General features: G+C 40.5%; 1 protein-coding gene across 2 annotated transcripts in view; it reads left to right on the top strand.

Moving 5' to 3' along the window:
- The first annotated feature begins 731 nt into the window (after positions 1–731).
- LOC106930455 (AGBL carboxypeptidase 4) overlaps positions 732–22,905 on the top strand; it is a 55,330-nt gene continuing 33,156 nt past the window's right edge. The window contains exons 1-3 of one of the 2 annotated variants that reach the window (XM_088004976.1): positions 732–952; positions 20,500–20,589; positions 21,710–21,824. In XM_088004976.1, coding sequence (XP_087861102.1) covers positions 21,787–21,824 — 38 coding nt within the window. In that variant the 5' untranslated portion in view covers positions 732–952; positions 20,500–20,589; positions 21,710–21,786. Of the gene's footprint in view, positions 953–20,499; positions 20,590–21,031; positions 21,825–22,905 lie in introns of those variants that run through there. The other variant, XM_015008050.2, reaches the window with a different exon arrangement.

Genomic DNA, 22,905 nt, shown 5'->3' with positions numbered 1-22,905 from the left:
ACAATGTATTTATCTTATTTTCAAGTATATTATGTGTGTTTATTGTCGTTAGTGTCACAGACTAACGGGGTTAGGTTACGGTTCGGACTTTTTACTTCCGAAGCCTGACGGAGCTCAACAAGCCTCATAGCTTGACAGTAGCGCAGCTCTGGTGTCAGAGATCTGGTTCAGCTGTTCAGGTTCAAAGTTGCTGCTTTTAGAAAAATATGACCGTGTTGCTTCATGTCTCCGTGTTATTTCGTTTTATTACCTTTGCATGTTTCTTGTGAAGAGCTCAGATAGGACGGTGTTTACAGCAGTGTGTACAGGCGGATCAGTTGCTCGGCTGTCTGGCTCTGGTCTGCTCTCTCGTTCCCATAAACTCTTTCAGGCTGAATATAGAAGTGATTCCATGGAAATAACTCAGGGAGGCTCCTTTATTTACCATCCGTATCCCCGGTAGTTTTAGGCTGATCCGGAGTGAAGTGAAGGCTGCAAACTTTGCTGTGCGGCGTTAGCTGGTAGCGACAGATATTTACAAGCCATCTTCTTAATTCAGGATCGCTTGGAAATTAACGAAAACTTAAAAGCCCATTATATTAAGAAGACAACAATGTTAATAGTATTGTTTTTTTTGCATCTGAAATACGACTTAGTCTTTTCTACCAGTCATGGTAACTCAAAGCGGAAAAAAGTGAGCCGCATTAGCTCCTGGAGATGTGACGTCAACGCCTCAGGTGCAAAGAGCCCATTCAAAGAGTGGGAATCGCCTGTGTTGGAGCCAAGCTGCGGGAGTGCGTGTGTGTTTAAGTAAAGGAGACTCAAGCTGACAGTTTGCCGGCAGCCTTGCACCTGCACTCGGCAAGGTGTTGATCTCAGACGGGGGGCGAAGAGAGGAAGGAGGAGAGACGGGAGGAAGCACAGCAAAGGATCCAACGCGAGGTGTTGAGGATGAATTAAAAAAGACTTGTGGGTAAAAAAAACAAACACACACAGAATGGGAACCCTGAGAAGCGGCATAGATGTGGCATGTAATCCCTTTTGTTTTACCTGTATCTCTCCTCGATGTGGCTGAGTTTTATGCATGCCACAAGTAAGAGAAAGGGTGCAGCTGTGTTGTAGGCGAAGCAGGAGAGCCAATTGGACTGATGAATTATTTCATAAGTGAATGCCAAGACCAGAGTGCAGCCAGAGACTCATTTGTCAGAACAATACCATCATGGCATGATGTTTCACTCTGTCTTTGGCAGAGGAACTAACAGCTCTCTGTTTCTGCGTGGCTAAAACCTCCGCTGATACCAAGACTACTCCGGGGTTAATTCAGATAAAAAGATATGGGTATTAGTTTACTGTAAAAGTTTGCAATGCACATGAAGTCTGCTCACAGCTTAATGGGTTTGTCTCTTTCGAATTCATTAGCTGTTTTCGACCTCCTAGCGAAAAGGCGGGTTTGTTGCCGCCTGTGGAGGAGCCAGATCTCCACGGCGTCCCTGGAGGACGCTCGGTAGCAGGTCAGAGCACTCCGCGGCACTGTCAGCGAAACACACGGCTTGGCAGCCTGAATTATTAAATACGCCGGTGATAATAATTTAATGCATCATATCTAATGTGACATGGAATAATTAAATCAAATATTAATAGAAAAAACTTTGAATTTAATCCGGCACATGGGAGACGGAACGGTCCCGTGTCTTGAAGCGAAGGCTATTTTTTGTGACGATGTTTACAGTGCTGTCTGGCCCCGTTTAAACAGCGAAAAGAGAACCAGAGACAGACAGACAGATGGGAGGGGGTTAATTGGAGATGACATGCGTCCATTGTTTCTGCGTCCTCAAGTGACACATTCCTCTCTCCCATATGCTTGTGTTGCACAACTCACTCTTCAGGTCAACAGCATCAAAAGTCCATCAGGAATAAAATGGAATTGTGTATTTTTTTCCTTCGTATCTTTTTTCGGTTTTTATGGTCATCCAACTTTGTATGCACAGTTAGCTCAGGGAGCGAGCTATTTTGGTTAGTTCCTAAAGACCTTCTTTTAAAACAGTGTTGTGTTTTTGCTTATAAATGGAAACCAAGTGAAACCGAATCGAACAGGCCGCCACGCGTACTGTGATTCAGTAAAAAATACAATGGTTCCAACATTTTTAACAAAAATTGTTTATCAAAGAAAATGAAATTATTCTTAATCTTATTAATTTAGCTCTATCAGAAATAAAAGAAGGAAACAAAATGATATAAAAAAATTACTTGTTGCAAATGACCTAGTGTCTGGATGTCACTGGTTATTAGTTGTTAGTGTTTTCTCTACCACATATTTATCTGCTTTGGATAAACAGACTTTAGGATAAACACCTGCTAATAGTTTTAAGTAAAAAATACTTGCTACAACATCATCTCTATTTTTGGCCAATTTTCTCCTTATTGTAAATTTCAGTGGAATTAATCTATGTAGTGCTTTATTAGTACTGACAAATCAAAGCGCATTACACTAAACCCACACTCACTTGCAAACATGCACATACCCATACATTTGAAAGGAAGAAGCTGGAGAATCAAACCCAGAACTTTCTAATTGTACCTCCGAGGCTCAGCCAGTGTGTCTGTTCAGCTGGTTTGCTGAGAAACATTTGTTGAATCGACACTGATTTTTTTTTCTTAACGATTTCTGCTGGAGTGAATTGGTCAGTTCAGTGTTCTTTCTGGCATCTGGTTTGGAAGTGTTGTGAGATGTTCAATTTGTTTAAAACGACAATTTGTTTTCTGGGTAAAATATAGTGGATGCAATGGAGCACGCACATTATTTTATTTTGAAATAACTATTGCAGAAAGTGTTTTTATTTTGTAAAATAGGAAGTACTGGCTGTTTTTTTTTTTTTGTTGCAGTTTCTTAGCTCAACTGTGAGGAATGCAATCTCTGAGACGAGCAGTTTGTTTAAATTCAGTAATAACTTGAGCTCAACTATTAAAGAGTTGAGTTAGAGCAAGATCCTTGTTTTCAATATTGATAAACTCCTGCTGTAGAACAGGAGGTTTAAAGTCATAACCATTTAAAACGTCGGCTGTGTCTCAATACTGGCAGCGGCGAAATTAAATTATGACATTTTAATGATGGCATCTTTAAACTACACTGTGATTTGTAAAGCAGGAATAATGCCTTCATGCAGCCATATATCATTCTTTTGTAGTCTATACAAGTTAGGTTAAATTTTATGTAGATTATGTGTGTGTCTCTCATTCTTTCCGTTTTGTCCCTGAAGGCTTGCCATACACTGGCAAAGTGTTGATCTGAGTGTCAGTAGGTCTCCTTTCCCAGCATTCCTCTTCTCCGCCAGCTGACAGACAAGGTCAGAGACTCATCCTGTCTGTCTTCTGCCTCTCCTGACAGCTTCTCCTTTGAGAGACAAACCCTGCACAGCCTGCGCTCCGTGGCACGCACCTTCGCCAATTAATATTGCATCACCATTTTCCAGGCTGCTCCCCCTGGACTTCCTTCTCAGGGTTTGATTGGGCCACCGCAGCCCCTTGTTTCTTGACCTCACTCAGCCCCTTTTGAATAACAGGGAAAAGTAGATTACACAATGCGCTGCACACATTTAATGTGATATTGAGCAATTAGTGATCTTTTACGTTTAAAATTAAGCAAATTAAGCAAACTCATTAAAAACTGACTTGGCTGAGATGAACATTAATTTATTTAGCTCTTTTCTGCACATTGTTTAGATTTTCTTCAGTCTTGTCAGTAGGTTATGAGTCTAGAGTGACAATATTACGCTTACCTTTCTTTTCCAGTTAGATTTACTTTTGCAGATCACAAATGTAACATTTATTTTCAAAATTTAGAAGTATGTAAAATAGTGTGAAAGAAAACAAACACAAAAACCCTAAACTACCTGAAAGTTGACGAGTGACGATTTTGTGATGGTTTGTTGAATAAATGATGCTTTGGATGAGCCTCTCTTTCTGTTGCCATGCCCTCAACCAATTAAATATCCTAGAAATTCTCCATGGATGAGATGATATGCAATGAGGTCCTCATGAGGCACCAATCCTAGTTACCCTGTTCTCAGCTGCACAGGGTGCCACGTTCCTCTCTGAAACAACGAGCTTGGTTTCCTTAAGATGAAAAGCTCTTCAGCTTTTCTCAAGGACACTTAATTTGTTTACAACTTCCATTGTGTTTAGAGTTTTGATTTAAATAAATCACTCTCTTGAGGTTGACTGGAAAATATTACTCCAGGCCCAAAAGTTACATCTCCCTGCAAATGGAGTGGATACTACGCCAACTTATTCAGAATATCTGCTGAGATCACAAAGTGGGTCTTTTGATGCGTTTAACCGCTCACGCCCGATAAAATATTTCAAGCTCACACGTAGTGTGGGTAACATTTGAAAATCCAGCTATCTCTGAGGAGACAAAGTTTTTTTTTTTTTTCTTCAATATGCTTTGCTAAAGCTGATAAGTTATTTCTAAGAATAAAATATAACAAAGTATCCATCTTTTCTCAACATAAGATGCCCGGGACAGGCCCATCAGAGGGAGATTACTTTATGGATTTCTTCAGCGTGTTGCCACCTTCTATCATTCTGATTGTGCAGCTACTGTTACAGGCTCGTAGCTCCATTTTTCAAACTCCGAACTACTTGCAGTAAAAGACACAACACCTCCCTGTGACCTTAGCGGATGACTTATCCTCCCACCTTGGGGACTGAGTAATGTGTTTGTGGCTCTGAGAAGCGATATGGTGCTGTCCATCTGGGCTGGGGCTGGGAGCAGCTCAAGCGGTGAGGATGTATTTGTCTGAATCACAGCTCCTGGTGCGCCCATTTGACTTGTCCTCTCATGCGTGCGCGCTCATAGAGTTTGCTGACACGCGGGCTCAAATGCTTCTTAGTATAGCTTGATGGAGGAGCGTGGGGAGGTGGTCACACCTTTGCTGCTAAAGCACTCACCTGGCATCTCCTCAGCACTGATTTAACCTGACCTGCAGGTGTGAAGCAAACACACACACACACACACACACACACACACGCACACACACAGACTGTGCTGTGGATCACTTGTTCTGCTGTGTTTCTTGAAACAGATGAGCATGCCGGGTGTGAAGGAGAGGCAAAGAACACCGACATGTCAGTCAGCAGATATGGCTACTTCTTATTTTCCATCACACCAGAAGGATAGAAATAGTGTAATTTTCTGCTCAGGAGCTGTCTGTCTCTGTGTTGCTGATTTCATTTTGAAAGCTGACTTTTTCACGGCCCTTCTGCCGTGTGTGTGTGTGTGTGTGTGTGTGTGTGTGTGTGTGTGTGTGTGTGTGTGTGTGTGTGTGTGTGTGTGTGTGTGTGTGTGTGTGTGTGAGAGAGAGAAAGAGAGAGAGAGTGTGTGTGTGTCTGTTCACAGATCGCTAATCTCTCTAAAGTCGTATTTGTTCTCCAGGTTTTCCCCCCACTACAAACATTTCCCTGATCAAAGCTGTTAAAAAAACCCTGCCACTTCAAACAATTACACACACACACACACACACACACACACACACACACACACACACACACGCATGCATTCCACCGCAACTCAACATGTTGTCATGGAAACCCTGTTAATCCTAAACCAACCATCATGCAGTTGTTGCATCAGGCAAGCCAATCAGGAGGAGGGACGCGATGAGCTGAATTACTGTTTCACTTCTTGTTTAATTTCACAACTAAAAGTTTATTTTCATCACTTGAATTATACATCAACTGAAAGTCTGTATTTACTTGGCGTTTGCTGCATTTTAATTCAGAGGCTGTCACGCCCCATTTTACCCAGCTTCCCCAGTGAATATTTTCCGTTTTCTTTTACAATTCAGAACTGACTAACTGTGTAACCAGCACTAGAGGGAAGTTTAAATAAATTTTAAGAAATGAATGGATGACCAATGTTAACTGTAAAATTTAATGCATTAAATATTAACTATTCTACAAAATATTAAACTTTATTAGTTCACATTCAGGTGTTTTGTGTTACTAACATCGAGATACACTAAGGTTTTAAACAGCTTTGGTTCCAAAACTAAAACTAGTTCTTACACTTTAAAGTCCATTTAATGAGATACAAGTTTCTCCATGCTCTATAAGCACAGAGTAGAAAAGTCCTCTCACACCTGCCACTGTGCACTGCCAATCAGCTGGTTGAAATCAGACTGCTGCAGTTTGCTTTCGATTACAAAATAGACAAATGTGGCGACTCCTGGCTACTAGTCAGAGCACGACCACAATGACTGTAACAAAGTATGTTAACGGTTGGTCTTTCCTCAAAACATAATGCTGTTTAAAATCCATTGCATTTTTTTTTTAATTTACTAAAGTATGGTCAGATTAACAACAAAAGCAAAACATAAACCCCCCTCATAGGTGTTAATCTGAGTATAAAGATGTGAAATTTAGAAAGCAATATCATCATATCAGCATTGTTTATTTGCAGCATAGTAAATAAATCTAAACAGGAGAAACGTAAGTTGTTTGCTTTGGCCCTTCCAGGTTGAAAATGAAAATCACAAATAAAACAGCTTAATAGTTGAAAGATACCCTTTGCCTTTTAAAAAAGGGGAAAAAAAAAACTCTCCCTAGTAGTAGCCAAAAATGTTCAATATGTACCAAATGTAGGAAGCATCATGGAAACTTTCTTTTCCAAAGCTTTGTTTTCTTGTGGATTTTTGGTTATTGACTTTTTTAATTTTGCGTTATAGAAATAATTCTTAATATTTTCCCCACTTTGTTCCCCACAGTGAGATGAATTTCAGCTACGAGTCCCCAGGATTTTTCACGGCACTGTGGCAGAGTTAATTACTTTCATGCATCTGTACCATAGTTGTGCTGGCCTGATAGTGGCATTGTGAGAAGATATTTTGTTGTTTCTGCAAATTAAAATTCAAATGTTTTCCTAAATTAATTCGATAAGAAGAAATAAATTGTTTTGTGCACTAACAAGCTCAATTTATTTGTCAATTTGCTGAAAAATGGAATTCACTGAACATTTTTAGGGAGAGATAATTTTTTATTATTTTTTTTTTTGCTATCTAAGTTAGAGACTCACTGAAATTATGAATCCTGTTCCACATAACACAGATCAGTAAGGAGCAGACACCACAAAACTGGCTCATAATTTACAAACCATTTTAAACATGGTAAAGAACAAGAAGCCATCCAAAATAGTCTGCTTTCATGAGCTTCTGAAATGAGTCTGCGTTTAAATGAGAAAAAAAAAAAAAGACAGAAGAAACCCCAATTAGCAGAACTGATATGCAGCTGAAAGCTTTGGAAATCACTAAAGAGCTGAACACAGCCACTGCCAAGTTCAAAGTCTGCTTAAAAGATTGATGCAACCAAATTGACTGTGAGAACGTTCCAGGACTTCTTTTCCCCACGCTTCATTTAAAAGTTTGGAAATAAGCTACGGATTCCGAAATACGTAGTCTTGCAAAAAATATTCACACCCCTTCTTTTTCTTTATTTTTGATGTTTGTAATTTGGTTTAGATCAAAGTGTATTTAATGGCCCAGTCAAAGTCCAGACCTAAATCTAATAGCATACAAAACGGATGTTCATAGACACTTTAAATCTATGGTTTATCACAAAATATCTGTATAAAATGTAAGATTTTTGGTTTTAAAATATAAATGTGACAAAATTCAAAATGTACACGTATTTATTCAAGGCGGTGTAAGTACTTTTATGAATGAAAAATGGTTTTAGCGTAATGCTAATACATGTATGTCACCGTGAAACGTGATTTCAGGATGTTGGTTGTTTCTTGAATATGTTTTATACGTGTGGATTCAAGGTTTGTGTGGATCACTGATTTTCTTTCTTCCAGCATTTTGACCAGTCTTCACAGTTTCTGTAGGAAAACACAACTCTTTTCGACAGCACACGGTTGGAGCCATTTTCACTGACTGAATGTCACACTGTTCTTTCTTATGTGAGAACACAGAGTGCAACCCTCACAGTATAACACACAATTGTCTGGGATAAAAGTGTCAGAAACTCCACTAGCAGTGGCAAAATACTGCTGTTGGGAGCAAGCAGAGGCAACAAAACCCGGTATCTTTTGATTTATGTCTATGTGTTAGCTATGTTGTGAGGGCATCAATCTTTTCCTACAATTCAAGGAGAGCCACCTTCCTCGAGTAGACAAAGGCCCTGTAATGTAATTCATTACATTTTGATTTAAAGACTCGCCCATAAGGTGTGTGTGTGTGTGTGTGTGTGTTTACATTTAGTGTGGGGTTAAACCTGTGTTTATCATACAGAATAGATGAGTCTCTTGGAAATTTATTTAGGTGATATAAACATACACAGTGAAAAGTGTTATATTGCCAAAAGTATCACTGCATCTACTTTCACACACACTTGAACTTGGCTGGCACCACATTCTTGAACTAAAGTTTTTTTTTTTTTTTTTCCAAGGTTTATGAGGCACTAGTGGACTTTATTCATTATATCTGGGCAGAGAGAGAGAGAAGAGGAAAGTCCTGCAGCTAAAGGTCTGGGGCTGGGAATGGAACCGAGGATGACTGAGGACTGCAGCCTCTGCATATGAAGCATCCGCTGTAGCACTGAGCCTTTCGGCGCCCCGAACTACAGGGGCACCACATGCGCACACAGCAAAGCACCGTTCACAGAGTTCATGTTTTCATAAAGCAATGTATTTCTCCCACCATAGACATAATGGTAGGAGTTGATGTATAAATGTTACCATGAAGCAGTTTCATTATGAATATGTTGAACCTACGCAACTCTTTCTTTCTATTGGCCTACTTAAGATGTTTTAGACCATGTGCTAAATTGTAGACTGGTATAATACCAAGAAAACAAAACTGCTTTACCATACAATACTCCTTCTAACATTTTCCACATTTGGGGGCTCTTTCATGTGTAAATTAAGGAAGAAATGTGCTCAGCCTTTTTTGTTAATGAAGAGTGCATATTATCACGTTGTCTTTTGTTGCTTTTAATGTTGTTTTGGTGCGTCCCAGCGGCCTGTTGATTCGAGTCGAGCACTAAGTGGTTGTTAATGGCACAAACATGGCTGTGTTTTTAAAATAGCAGACTGCCCATTAGACTGGTATTAACAAGGTAATGGACTGTTACTAAACTGCTGAATGACATTGCCGCTGCCGCCCCGGCCGAGGCGAGCCGGGCGACGCATGCTCACACGCCGTATTCAGTCAACAATAAATAAACAATAACAAATAATTTGAGCAAAACCACAGAGAAGAATTCTGGTTTCAAACTTGGTGTAGCTATGGACAAGGAAGAAAGCTTCAGGTAGGACCTTCCAGAAGCGGAAAAAGAAAAACTGACTCAAAGACATAGCTAGGAGGCAAGAGTGTGGTTATTAAAGCTGGGATGCTCTATGGTTGTTTACTTCAGCCCAGCTGCTTTGTTGTGTCTCAGAAATTATTGATAGGTATGAAGAGACAAAGTAATAAAGAACTACACATCAGTTGTGTCTGTACATTGGACTCCCCGTCTGCACAGTCTGTCAAATTAGTTTTAGTTACAGCTTCTTTCTGCCATCTCACTGATATTCAGGACCAGGCTCCAACCTCTCGTTTTATCAGACGCAGAGGGACATGGTCATGTATTTTGTGTCAGTTTGTGCACATGTAGCCTTTTTTTTTTTTTTTTTTTCTTGTAGTTGATTGCGTCCTGCAAATACACAGTCACGTACGTGCTCCAGTGCACACATGTGCACAAATGTGCTCTTACAGTGTGGTGTGGCGATAGGCCAGCACAGCGGGGGGTATATCCCAGGGAAATCATTTCTCTCACTCCTTTCTTCCTATTTGTAACTTGTCCTTTCAAGCAAGACGGCCCTTAAAGTTCAGTGGTGCATTCTTCAAAAAAGGCTATTACTGGCTGCCTCTGATTCTGTATCATGCTGTGCGCAGACCAGCCATCCCTCCTTTTTATGTGCCTCTCCTCCTGTCATCATTTTCTGAAGCCAAGAGAGGAGTCAGGGTTTCCGAAAGGCCTGTGACCAATGCCTTGAAACCCTAAGCAATCTCCGCCTCTGACTTTGCTCCAGATGTCCGTATCCTATCGCTAAAAGGGGCCTATTGCTTTTGATACTTGACAGAGCTCCCGCTTTGTCTCTGTGTTTGTGGATCTCTGTTATGCCCTTTATGCTGACTGTCTATCACAGTAATTCTGAAGACTTAGAGGGCTTTTAGAGAACAGCGTGAGACTTTAGGAGATATGGGTGGCATCTAAAGTGTATGAAGAAAATCCTGATGCTGTTACTGGCTCTGTGGAGAAGGAATAAAGATGCTCATGCAGACAACAGGCTGTAATCATAGAAAAAAAGGTCTCCTAGATTCTTATTTGTTAGGAAAGTGACTGGTCTGACAATATTCAGGATTGGTTTTAGCAGATGTTAAAACATTGTCAGTTTGATTTTCTGTCATTACAAAGCTTCTACAGAGAAGGCTAACATGGTTTCAGGCAGGATATATAATTAGACACTGCACTGTCGATATTAAAATATGGTGGCCATTTCACCTTTTCAGTATTTTGTACATTTACAGTTTTGTCCTTTTAATGCCAGACTCTTGAATACATAAATGAGCCATGTGCAACAGCCCATTTTCTACCCACAGTCTGGTAGCGCAGTAGGAGGAGCACCACTAGCGTCGGACCGGGGGGCGGGGCCAATGACCGGGGCCCTCACATGTATCACCTGCGCTGCTGGAAACTGTTGAGGGGGGGGGGGGGGATTTTTACCCAGGCTAAACCTGGGTTTGATTTTTACATTGGCTAAACCGTGAGTTAAACAGTTACTGGGACTGACCACTATATATTCCATTGAGGGACAGTAACTTTAACATTAAATACGCCTTTCTGAAGAGGCGAGGGCGCACTTTCTCCATCTATAATTAGAAATGAAAGCGACTTGAAACCATTCCTCCCTGGTACCTCCAGACCCGGGCCCCCATGGGCCCCCATCTGTGCCTGGGCTGAGGGGCAGCCGCCCTCCACAGCCCCCCGTATAACTCCGTGCCTGAGGAGCACAATATATGACGTAACTAAGGAAATGTACCCATGCTGATCGTGCTGCACCCTGCTGATACAGTAACGTGCGAAGACTTTTCTTGTCATAAGCAATTTGATTATGTGTAGCCAATTTCCAATCAAGAAATTGCAAAGTTCTGGTAACGTTTTCATCTGATTCTGATTTTTCTTGTAGAACAACAATATCAGACGATAGAGGAATAGTGTTAAAAATACCGTTCTTCATTCAGTAATGTACACTAATCCACACTAAAGAGAGTTATCATCTTAACTTCATAACACTCAGCATAACTATTTCATTAATTGGGGGAAAAAAAATAGGCTTTTGAGTTTCTGACCGGCTGCTCATCAGTTTGGAGCGATCGAGCTGAAAATCATCAGATTCTGGTCACCATCTGGTTTCTCTGTGCATCTCTAATATTCATGCTATGATGTTTGAATACATAATCTTTCACAGATGGACTCCATGCTTGACATGTCCTCAGCTACTCTGCAGTGGTTAAGAGTGTATATTCATGAATTCATGTTCATTATGTCAAAATAACCGATGCAGTCTTTGATAATTTTTCAGTCTTAAAGCTATAAAATACATATTGTTGGCTTTCCTGACTGATTTCTGTCGCCTGTGGAGTTAAACTGTGAAATGTCGTCTTTTACTCTACGTAAACAGGCTATTTAAACCTGTATAGTTGTATTAACATAAGTTAAATGCATATCCTAGAAAAAGGACCAATTGAAAGTGGTGTCAATGTAGCAGCTCTTTGCTCTGTGGACTGAAGCTGCTATTTGCTGTAGCGATGTACAAGAGCACGCCAGGGTGTTTAACTGCTGGGTGTTATCACCATTACGGCAGAACTCACATCTGAATACACGTTTTAAAAGGTTAGAAGCTGTGAATCAAAGAGAGCAGCTCTCCTTTAATATCGTGGTAGGGGATTTAATATGACGGTCATAGTGTGTTCATCTATGTCACCCAAATAGTCCCACAGCTCACAGTGATAGCTCTCTGCTGTGTGGTCAATGATGGCCAAAGGCCTGCATTTCACCACCATCTCCCCATTAACATAATTAGAAAGCCCTTCAGCTCAGGCCTGAATACTGATGGCAGGGATAGCACCTTGTTTCCCCTCCTTCCCGTCTCTCCAACACTCGTCTCCCTTTGTCTGAGCGTCTCAGTCTGTCACTCCCATCGTCTGTGACCTCCACTGTCATCACGGTTGCCCTTGAGGAACAGAAATCTCTCCATTTCACAGGGACCAGCCATAAGGGGCTTGATTGTAGCAAATTGATCCATAATCACACAGTGCTCAGAGCTTTTTTGTCCTGTCGCCTCTTCATCTCCACTTGAGAGGCACACTGTTGGCATATTTACATGCTTCCTTCTCAAGGGTTTCCTCTGCTCTCGCCCTTCTATCGTTTCCTTTTTTATTCCCCGTCTCTTGCAAAGTGATAAAAGTGCTTTTATCACTTTGCCAACCAATTTTCTTCGCCCTCCCTTTCTGTTCCTCCACTTTCTGTCTGAATGTGATGCCAATCACCGAGTCTCAACATGGGCATTGTAATCCTCTCCTTTCCGACCGCTGACCGAAGCACCTCTGCTTTTGATTGAGCTCTTCAGCTGCACACATAACCCTGATAGTCATGATAGAGGAAATGAGCATGTGGGGGTGACTTCACCTGAAAAAAAAAAAAATCTCATCAGCTTGTCCTCTTTTATTTTTGGCACTGGTTTGTGTCTTTTTCATAGCAGAGACACAAGATTTTGCACAGCACTCGAGTTGTAGAATAATTTTAGGTGAGTTTGCCTCTCGGCTGAGGTTACACACACATTTAATAAATTGTACAAGTAAAAGAAGAAAATACAGCAATGCCTTTTCCATCATTATAATTCAGATTTGCATCGGTCATGACATCAATCAGTGGCTCATCCAATTCAATTAACATTTCAACTTTGTCACTACCAGATTAGTTTTTAATCCTTTTGTCTGTACCATGTCAAACTCAAGAAACTGCAGACCTATTCCACTGAGATGAGCTCTAGCAGTCATCTGCATTGCCGGCTGCAAATGTATTGCCGTCATCCTGAAGAACCACCTGATATTTGGAAAACATCTTAGCAGTCAAAGTCTAGACGATCGAGCCACTGAAACAGTTTTTGAATTTACTTTTCTGTCCGTCCATCCAATCCTTGCAGGGTTGCGGGGGTGCCAGTGTTCAGCGGTTATCGGGCGAGAGGCCTGGTACACCCTGGACAGGTTTCCAGTGCATCGCAGGATGGGGTGAAGATTGATGACTTTTGTTTTTCACCCTGACAATCTGCTGTCACGTCATAAGTCATCTTAAAATGTCAGCTAGTTAGGCAAGGATGGCAAGCCATTTTTCATCAGGATAATTTGCAGCAAGCAAAGCAAATAATTTCTATTTGCAATAGAAAGAACATCACTTGAGAACAGATTTCCTCCCCAGGTGTAATACCACACAGCAATAGATTATGCTGGATTTGACTGAGCCTACTTTTAAATCACAATTACATCAGTTTTGGTGCTTTGGTTTTGGAAACTCTCTTGCTGTTCGTGTCCCTCCCACTAGTAACGTAAATTAATGTATTAATTGGCGCCCATGGTAAAGGTGTGTAAAAAGCCTTACAACTAACTTTACTGCAGTAGCTTAAATCTACATTTATGTTTCAGGGTATTGGGCTGCCCATGATTTTGTTTGAAGTGATTATTTATTAACATTCATTTTATTTCTCCTGCTGCATAATGTACTCAAATTAAATACTGGATTATTTTTCAGGATGACATTTTGCTGCTGCAAGTGAAAATCTATTTATTTTAATGTTTTTTTTACACATCATGACGAGGGTTGCCAAAAGAATTTTCCATGTCTGTATTTTTAATGTACATTAATGTTCATTCTTGTGTGTCTCAGAGAAAACAGAGGCTTTATTGCATAACAATTAGCTATATTTCTGTCATTTTTCCCCCTTCCTGAAGGGCTCCCTGCCTCCCCTCTCTTCCAAGGGTTTAGCTGTGTAATTCGCGGTGCGTTCGGTGACAGGAGATGCTTTATGAATGTGTGAGGAGGCCTTGGCAGAACCCTTGCTTCCCCACAGTAAGATGAGCTGAATAAATCTGAACCACACCACAGGCTCTCCAGCACCTACACACATGCTAGCACACAAAAATTTAAGTCAGGGGCCTGGTCAATTCCTGGGGAAGAAAACAGAATCATAAAACTCTTATCACTTTAGAGCCCTCTGCACTTTGGCGCACAGCCCCATCCCTCTCTGTCTGCCTCTTTTTTTTTTTCCCTTTCCTCCTCTCTGTGTCTGGTCGTCCTTGAGGTGGGAGCGGGGTGGTGTTACAGCGGGTGCAGCGAGGGTGTGTGCGTGTGTGTGTAACAGCTTGATGCCCATTGAGCCTCACTCGGCTGGTCAGTGCGCAGCGCTGCCTCTCGTTTCAAGGCTCTGTATAAATACAACGTCAGTGACAATTTACGGCTCAGCCCCATCCTCGACGCTACGCTGCGAGCGGAGCGTCGAGCGTGGCTTGTTGCCATTTCGCCAAAGTGAAGCCAATTTATTACAGTGCAAAATCCGCAGAACAGGGATATGGGGAGGCCTTGGTTTTTGAGACCTGCAGTGAAAAATTGTGTTTATTTGTAATGAACGGGGCAACCGTGCATACTGGGCCGTAAAGATTTTTAGATTTTGTTTTTATCTGCTTCACTTTAAAAATCAATGATATGTAGGACTTGTTAGGTTTAGTGTTGTCCATGTCAAAAAAAGTTTAGACACAAGTGAGATTTAAAAGCATCTTCTTGATTAAATGTTCTTTTAAACTGGGCAGTTTCTTTTAAATATATGCCTTGGCTTCAGGAAGTCCTGACAGGGCTTCCTTTGTACAGGCTTAAGAGAAATGACGACCAAGATCTCAGTTAATTACATCATGTCACAACTTATGAGAGCGGGCCCAAAGTTCCTGAAAGGGCTGTCACAGAAAGAGCTGATCAGCACAATCAGGACTGACCTTCAGAACCCATTTGATTTATGTTGTATTTTTCTTTTTTTTTATTCACCAGCATTTTCCTTCACTGACATAATTTACATATTTATCTGAGCTGATCTGAGTTTGACGTACTTTATTTTATTTTTTATTTTTTTCTTACCCCCACTTCCTGGCAAGCGGCAGGAGAATGAGCTGCACTGCGCCGTGCGGCGCGGCGCATGACTTTGGCAGGTGAGAAAAATGCTGAGGGAGCACTTTGATTTGGAGGTGTGGGCATAAATTTTGCTTCTTGCTGCTTTCACTCACTCATTGTCACCCACCACCTCCCGCTCCCTGCCCCAGCTTCCATCAGTTTTTACATGCACACTCATTCATATATTTATTTTCCCTTAACAGTGTGTTTGAGCTGTTCTGACGGCACTCAGAAGATGTGAGATGTTCTGATCAGCAAGGAGGCAGTGAAGAACTCGCATCACAATGCGATTAATAAAATGAAGAAACAGAAGGAGTGTAGCATAAACTCCAGGAGGAAATGACAGCATCTCCTGGACATGAAGTCACACTGTGGTATGAGGATTAACTATATTGGCTTTTATTATCTTCAGTGTTAGGAAAAGCCATGAGTAAAGCACTAAAATGCAAGTTAAATTATGTTAGATTATGGTATTTGATTAACTGGGGTGTCTTTTAGAACAACTGGAAAGAGTTTCGACAAACCCTACAAAAAACATTTGCTTCATGACAAGGGAAGTGCCCAGGAGGTGAAGCCTCTCTAAGATAAATTTTAAAAAAGTACTAGTGTGTACCATAGAAAAACCTGTGGTGGTGTGTTGCATTTAATTAAGAGGATTTTCAAAAGTAGGTTTTAGATTGAATAAATAACTTTAGTGATGCAATAGAATCATAGAGAAAAGGGATCTAAGTAATCGATAATTAGATGTGGATTGAGTTCCCACTCCAGATATACATATATATATATATATATATATATATATATATATATATATATATATATATATATATATATATATATATATATATTTTTTTTTTTTTTTTTTTTTTTTTTTCTTCTTTTTGTGACTTAGCTTATACTACTTCCCTCATCACCTGAGCCTCTGTCGGCTGCTCTCATGAAAATTCTGCATTGGGTTTTATAACCAGTAACATGTTCCTAAGCTTATTTATTTAACAAAAGTTCTGTCTTCACATTAACTTATTTCATCTCCTCCATTAGTGACTTTTCATACTGCTGCGGCTGATTGCAATTCCACTTCCAAACATTAGGTGTTGCTGCATAAAAAATACACCCCTACACAGGAGAAGTGGCAGCATGAGAAGACTCCTGCAGGAAGTACATTCTTTGTGCACTAACCAAAATATAGCACAACAACTGTTTTTATTACGTTTCCTCATTTACTAATTCACTACATAACAGTTTTTCCTTTCAATTTTATTTTCCTTTATGCTCTTATTTTAGTGTTATAAGTCCACTGGCTCAGAATGAGAAGAATAAAAGCCGCTGAACCCTGTGTAGTGCTCTAAATACTAACTGGGAACTTTCTTAAAAACACAATAATTGTACAAGGTCAAAGGCTAATTTGCCTTGAGAACTGCCTTAATTCTCATAACATGGATTCAACAAGGGTTCAGAAATGTCCCTCAGAGTGTTCAGCCATATTGACCTGAGGGCGTCACGCAGTTGGTGGAGGTTTGCTGAGAAACCTCCATTCCTCCACATGAAGAGGGGAGCTCTGCTGGAATGAGATCTGTTGGCTGTGGAGGCAAATGAGTTAATAACCTCACTGTGATGATCAAGAAAACTTGACACTGTAACCATCATGTTTGACTGTCAGCGTGATGGTTTGGTACTGAATGCTCTGCTACTTTTAGGCCATACGTAGCAATACATCCAATGTTTCCTTTTTGTCTCGTCAGTCCACAAAATATTTTCCTAAAAGTCTTGGATTGCATTGGATATCTCCCATTTTGCCCAATATTTTTTGTATTGTTTAAATCATAACCAAGGCAGAGAGATCTGTAGATGTCATCCTGGGTTGTTTGTATGACCTCTTGGTTTAATAGTCAATGTGCTGTTGCAGTAATTTCTCCTGGGAGGTTCTCCACTGCTGCATGTTTTTGGATTATGGCTCTCGCTTTCCCTGGCATCCCAAAGTTTTACGGTTTTGTAACATCTCTAGACTAAAAGATGCTAATGTTTTTTTTTCTGTTTTAAATGATTCTTTTAGAGGTTTTGCTTTTTCTTTTTACATCTTTCAGCCATCAAAGACATCCTATATAAATCATTTATTGTATCTGCATGTTGGGTAATAATCAGGTCTGGTTTTAGCTTATAAAATCGAGCTCATCTTCCTTACAAATGTAGTTTAAGTCTTGATTTAACAAGGGAAGCAATTGCTTCTTCCCATAGGGCCATTTGGAATGGATATTTTATACATACCGGCTTTGGTGAGTCGAGTGGTAAATTCTTACCTGAGGCTGTTTTTATTAAGTAATATTCCTGTTTGGCTCGACTTCAGCTTTTCTCCTTAAACACTGTTTTCATGAGCTGTTTCTGTCTTTTATCCTTTTTTTTAGCTTTATATACTCATCTGTAAGACACAACTGACCAACAGGTCTTTGTTCATTTTTTTTACATTTCTGTGCAACAATAGAAAGGTTTCTTTCTTTCCTTCCTTCTTTCTTTTCTCTTATTTTTCTTTCTCCCTTTCTTTCTTTCACCGTCAGTAAATAAATTGATTTAGGTTATTTTTTTTATCATGTGGGCTCTTTTGAGTTTCTCTTATGTTTTTCTCCAGTCTTTCTTGAATTTATATCACTTTAAAAATAAATGTGATTTTTTTTTTATCTGTTAGGTGACAAAACGTGTGTTTTATCTAGCTGACAAGACAGTGATGCTGGTTTGACATTTAGCTTGGTGCACTTGGAAAGCATTTATTGTTGAAGGGTTGTTGTTTACTGCTCCTGTTCTCTTACAACAATTTCTGAAAACTGTCAAGAAAAAGCCTGTAGATTTTGAGGATTGGTGTTGAAAGATTTCCTTCAGTCTCATTCATTACCTTGTCTATTTCTTTTTTCTTACATGCTCTTTTTCTGTCAACATCTCTCTCTCTTTCTCTTTAATGCCCCAGCTCCTCATCTTCACTGCCACCTTGGGGTCAGGAGATGCTGTTGCATCACTTTGCCCTTGAAGCTCAGCTGTAACTTGACCCCAAACTTTTCTTGTGAAATGCCACCATCACCTGAGTCAAAATGATTTTTTTTTTGTTCTTTCCTTACCTTCACTCCATCTATAGTTGTTGTTTTTTGCAGGTTCCCTGAGGATGCTGTGAGGAGCCTGCATGGAATAGTTGGACTTAATTTTGTGCTACAATGCTTGGCTGCTCAGCAAAGCAGAGATACAGGCACATAAACACAACAACTGCTTGGGGAGCATTTGTTAGCGCTCTGAGGAGACATACTCACACAGACACACGGAGCGATGTGGGATAAAGCGTGCATCCTTTGTAAACTCCAAGAGCCTGCTGGAAGAGATAGTTTTGATGAAGCAGCAAGGGCACACTAAGGCTGAGACTAAATGTAGCATGGCCATGATGGCTGGATTCCCAAAGAAGTCGGGACCTTGGCAGCTTCCCCTGCTCCAGCTTCCTGGTTTAACTAAGGGATATGTGTGTCTGTCCGTTTACTGCTTTCCTCTGCTCGCTGTGCATGTCGCTTCTATGTTCTTGTTCCTCGGGTCTGTGTGGTATTCTCCACTTTAAAGCCAAGACAGAATTTCTGCGGGATGAAATCTCACAGCCGCCGCGGTGCCTGCATCCGGTCAAGATGCAAGCGCTCACATTTACAACAACCGGCCCGCTCCGCCCCACAGAGACTCCTGAATGGCAAACCCATTTGTCTCTGTGAAGGGCAGAAAGAGGAAAAAGCAAAATAAAATCTTTGGCGGAGCACTTTAATGGAACAAAGCATTTTTTTTTATTTTTTTATTTTTTTACAACTCCTAACTACTTAAACAGACTCAAATGCACACATTGCTCTGAGGTTAAATTGGAATTAAGGAGAAGGAAAGGAGCATAGCCTGTTGCTAATTAGCATTTTCTCTGCTCAGCAGAAGAGAGCGAAGGGATCGATAAGATATTAAGTTTGTGTATAGCAATGAGGTGCACAATCACTTTCATCTATTAGCAACAGCAGATTAGAAGGGAAACACTGGCAAAAGAAAAACACAACAACAAAACTTTGACCTCTGCAGACTTCAACTGGACTTGCGATGCAATGGATGGACGCTGCTTGTTTAGCCTGTCTGCAGTGCTGCTTTTAAATATTTTTGGGGGAATTATCTTCAAACTGTAAGCTAAACCATGAGAGATTAATCTGGTAGTTTAATATTTGCAATATCTTGTGGTCTTTGATCCCAACTTCAGAGAGAAAATCTTCTGAAATTCTCTGTTTCAACTTAAAACTCTTCCTGATCTGTAAGGTCATCAGTTCATCAGAGGTCCAACACAGAGACACAAAAAGACTCTTCTCTTGCAAACTTCAGAGCTGCCTTTTTAATTGGTGGCATAGATTAAAAAATGACTTGGTGGCTGTAGATTTGCAGGTAGTTTTAATGAGAATCTCCGTTTCCTCCACATAACTAAAGACATATTGGATTGACATGTGGATTAACGCTGCCATAATAACAGAGCCAGTCTGAGAAGAGTTGAACTTTGTGACATGATGCATAATCATGTTGGAAGTAGCCATCAGAAGATTGGTGCACTGCGGTCTTAAAGCTGCAGTATGTAACTTTTATAAAAAATAAAAGCCACCATGTGTCTATGATTGAGCTCCTCTGCCTCCTCCTTGTGATTTCCATTTGCAGAAATGCACCACTCCCAGTCAGAGACAACCAATCAGAGCCAGTGTACATTTTTTGATCCTTCCTAAACATTACACCGTTTGAATTTACCTCTAAAAAAAGGAAAACAAATAGGGACTAAGAAAGGAGATGAGAAGGGAAGGAAGCGTCTGTCCATCATTCTCTGTAAAGTCAAAGGCCAGAGAGAAATTCTTAGCCAGACATGAAGCCTTCTCTCTCTTTCAGCTCACACCTGTTGCTGCCTCATCCTGACCCCTGTAGATGTATAATTCACCGTGACTTTTGAATATTCTGTGCAGAGTGTTGGTTTGATGTTTGATTCATGCGCTCCCGTGTGAAAGCAGACATCCGAGTCTGAGGGTTCTGACCCACCCCTTTAATTAAACTACAATATGGTAGACATATTAATATGACAAATTGCCCTACCGCGAGCTGCTTCATCTTTATGCATTGACAAAACCATCTCTTTCCATTTTTTTATACCCCTATTTGCTTTTACCTTTCTTCAAACCTTCAAACCTGCCTCTGCAGAGTCTGAATTCACTTTTTGCTGTTTTTTTTGTTTTTTTTCCCCAGAAAATGTGAGGTCAGAGAAGGAGAAGAAGCTGGTTTTTCTCACTGCTCGTGTTCACCCCGGAGAGTCTCCGGCCTCTTTTGTCTGCCAAGGTAAAATAATAATTTCATTTTGATTGGTTCAAATTTAGCTGTGCTTCACCACATGGTTTGTCACTGTGCATATTTTAAAGTGTATCATCATACTTAACCAGTATTTCATTAGATTTTGAGCTTTTTTTGAGCTAAGACGTGAATCCCAAATTGTAAGTTTACATTACAATTGTGGGCTTATTGTGCATTGTATTTATAATGCACAAATAAATAAATTAGATGAACCTTAACTTGCTTGCAACTATTTCTGTATTTGTTTCTCAGGCATTATTAGATGGTGAGACTAATAAATGCAACATTGCAGCTAAATGTGATTCAGGTTGTAGCTAAAAATCCGTCCATTTGGCTCCTTTGGTTTTTAAGATACATTAACAGCATACACACATTTACACAAGCATGTGTAAATGTACCTGTAGTTCCTGTAGTACATTCATTTACAAATGAATTTTTTTTTTTTCTAAAAGGAAAAGTTATTTCAGTATTTCAGCAAAGTTAAATATTTACTGAGTGCAAAAGAAAGATGAACTCTATGTCCAGTGACGTAGCAAAGCAACATCGTTTTAGGATGTTTAAACACCCAAGATGAATGAAAGTTTCACTCTTGATACCTAATCGAAGGCGATCACTCTAATAAACCATGAGGAATATCAAAGTCACTGGTATCCTCTTCCGTCCATCCATCAATCCCTGTCCATTTTTTCAGGTTCAGATTAAAGACTGGCCAATGTCAAAATATTTGTAGTAAACTCAATGAACCTCTTAGTTTATACTATTAAATAGCCCGAAAGGCTTCATCCATCCATTCTGTGCTCCCCGCTATCTGTTTGTGTGTGTGGCTCATTATGAATTAGATGATTTGGCTTTAAGCCCGCTGCATGCTGTCTGTTTTTCCACCGTCGTCAGCTCCATTCCATTTGCATCGATTTAGGCTTGACGTCTCCCGTTCCTCCCCTGATTCTGATGATGCCCCCTCACCGTCCTTTTCTTTTTCCTTTTGTTTCTCAAAACTCAATTAACTGCGAAGCTCGCCCCTGGTTTTCTTTGCAAGTCTTTTTTTGTTTTTTCCTCCCCCTGCTGTTTTGCATATGTGTCTGCGTGAATTTATATGCGTGTGCAATAGGTGTCATTGACTTCCTGGTGAGCCATCATCCAGTTGCCCAAGTCCTCCGTGATCACGTGATCTTCAAGATAGTCCCCATGCTGAATCCTGATGGAGTCTATCTGGGAAACTACAGGTACAAATGAATGCAAAATTTTTTGTTTATATAATCTAATTTTCATTTTATCTTTTAACTATGCTTTTAAGAAGCCTAATGAATTCATATAGCCAACAGCACTGCATTTGATTGGAGAAGGCATTTAGCTTCAGGGCTGTTATTTCTGCCAGCTCTCTGTCCATCCTCTCCTTCTCTCTGTCTTTAACACTGTTGCCGCTGCTCTGTGGGTATCCTCCTCTCCTCGGTTTTCCTCTCTTCTCTTTCCCGTCCTCATAATTGCCTTTTACTTAATAGGCTCAGCCCCCAGAATACTAATGCTCTCCGAGATAGGGATCAGCAGTAGCATTCCCCCACTGTGTTTGTGAATGCCATCTAGTGGTAATATGCCACCACTGCTTTAGAAATGCATCCGCCAGGTTGGCCGCAGCTTAAAGACAATTTACATTAGCTTGTTTTTAACTCTGAGTGGTGATAAGCTTCTTATTGACAGAAGGTAAATTGTGACAGTCACCTCCTCACCAATCACACGTGCCAGTGTATGGACAATTGCATGCTTCCTTGCCCTCACAGAGAAATATAGCATCCCAAGCAGTCATCTCTGCAGGAAACAGCAGAGAGCAGACTGGAACATGCAGAGCAAATAATCAATGGCAGTTACCCCGGGATGAGTATCCTGTTCATGGCTGGCTGCTCTGCTGTTTCAGAGTAACGGTAACACCTGTGTTATTACTGGCAACTTGGGTAAATGTCAAAGATCCAAAAGACAACGAGCCGGGCAGATCAGGGTGCATCCCTGCATGTCAGCATCCCATTAAAGAAGCTAAAGGTGGCTGTAGGCAGCATGTGTTTGACCTCATCACTGCCTACCGCTAGGCCAGACTATTACACGTTATAGGAGGTTTGTTCAGACCTTTTCTAGACTCTTGATGCTCCTGCTGTTTGATCCCTCCAGATTGTTGCCTGAAGCAATGTCTCATTTGAGATGAAGTTACTTTTACAATGTCTCCGAAATATGTGGCTGTTTAGGATGTAGGCCATTATCGGTAGGCAGGGCAGGTAATTTTAGGTAATCTAATCCCATTTCTTAAGAAAAACCCCT

This window comes from Poecilia mexicana, unplaced genomic scaffold (genome assembly GCF_051168715.1).
Source record: "Poecilia mexicana isolate PSO_F unplaced genomic scaffold, ASM5116871v1 scaffold_4, whole genome shotgun sequence".
Taxonomy (NCBI): Eukaryota; Metazoa; Chordata; class Actinopteri; order Cyprinodontiformes; family Poeciliidae; genus Poecilia; species Poecilia mexicana.
This window is presented reverse-complemented; position numbering and strand designations above follow the sequence as displayed.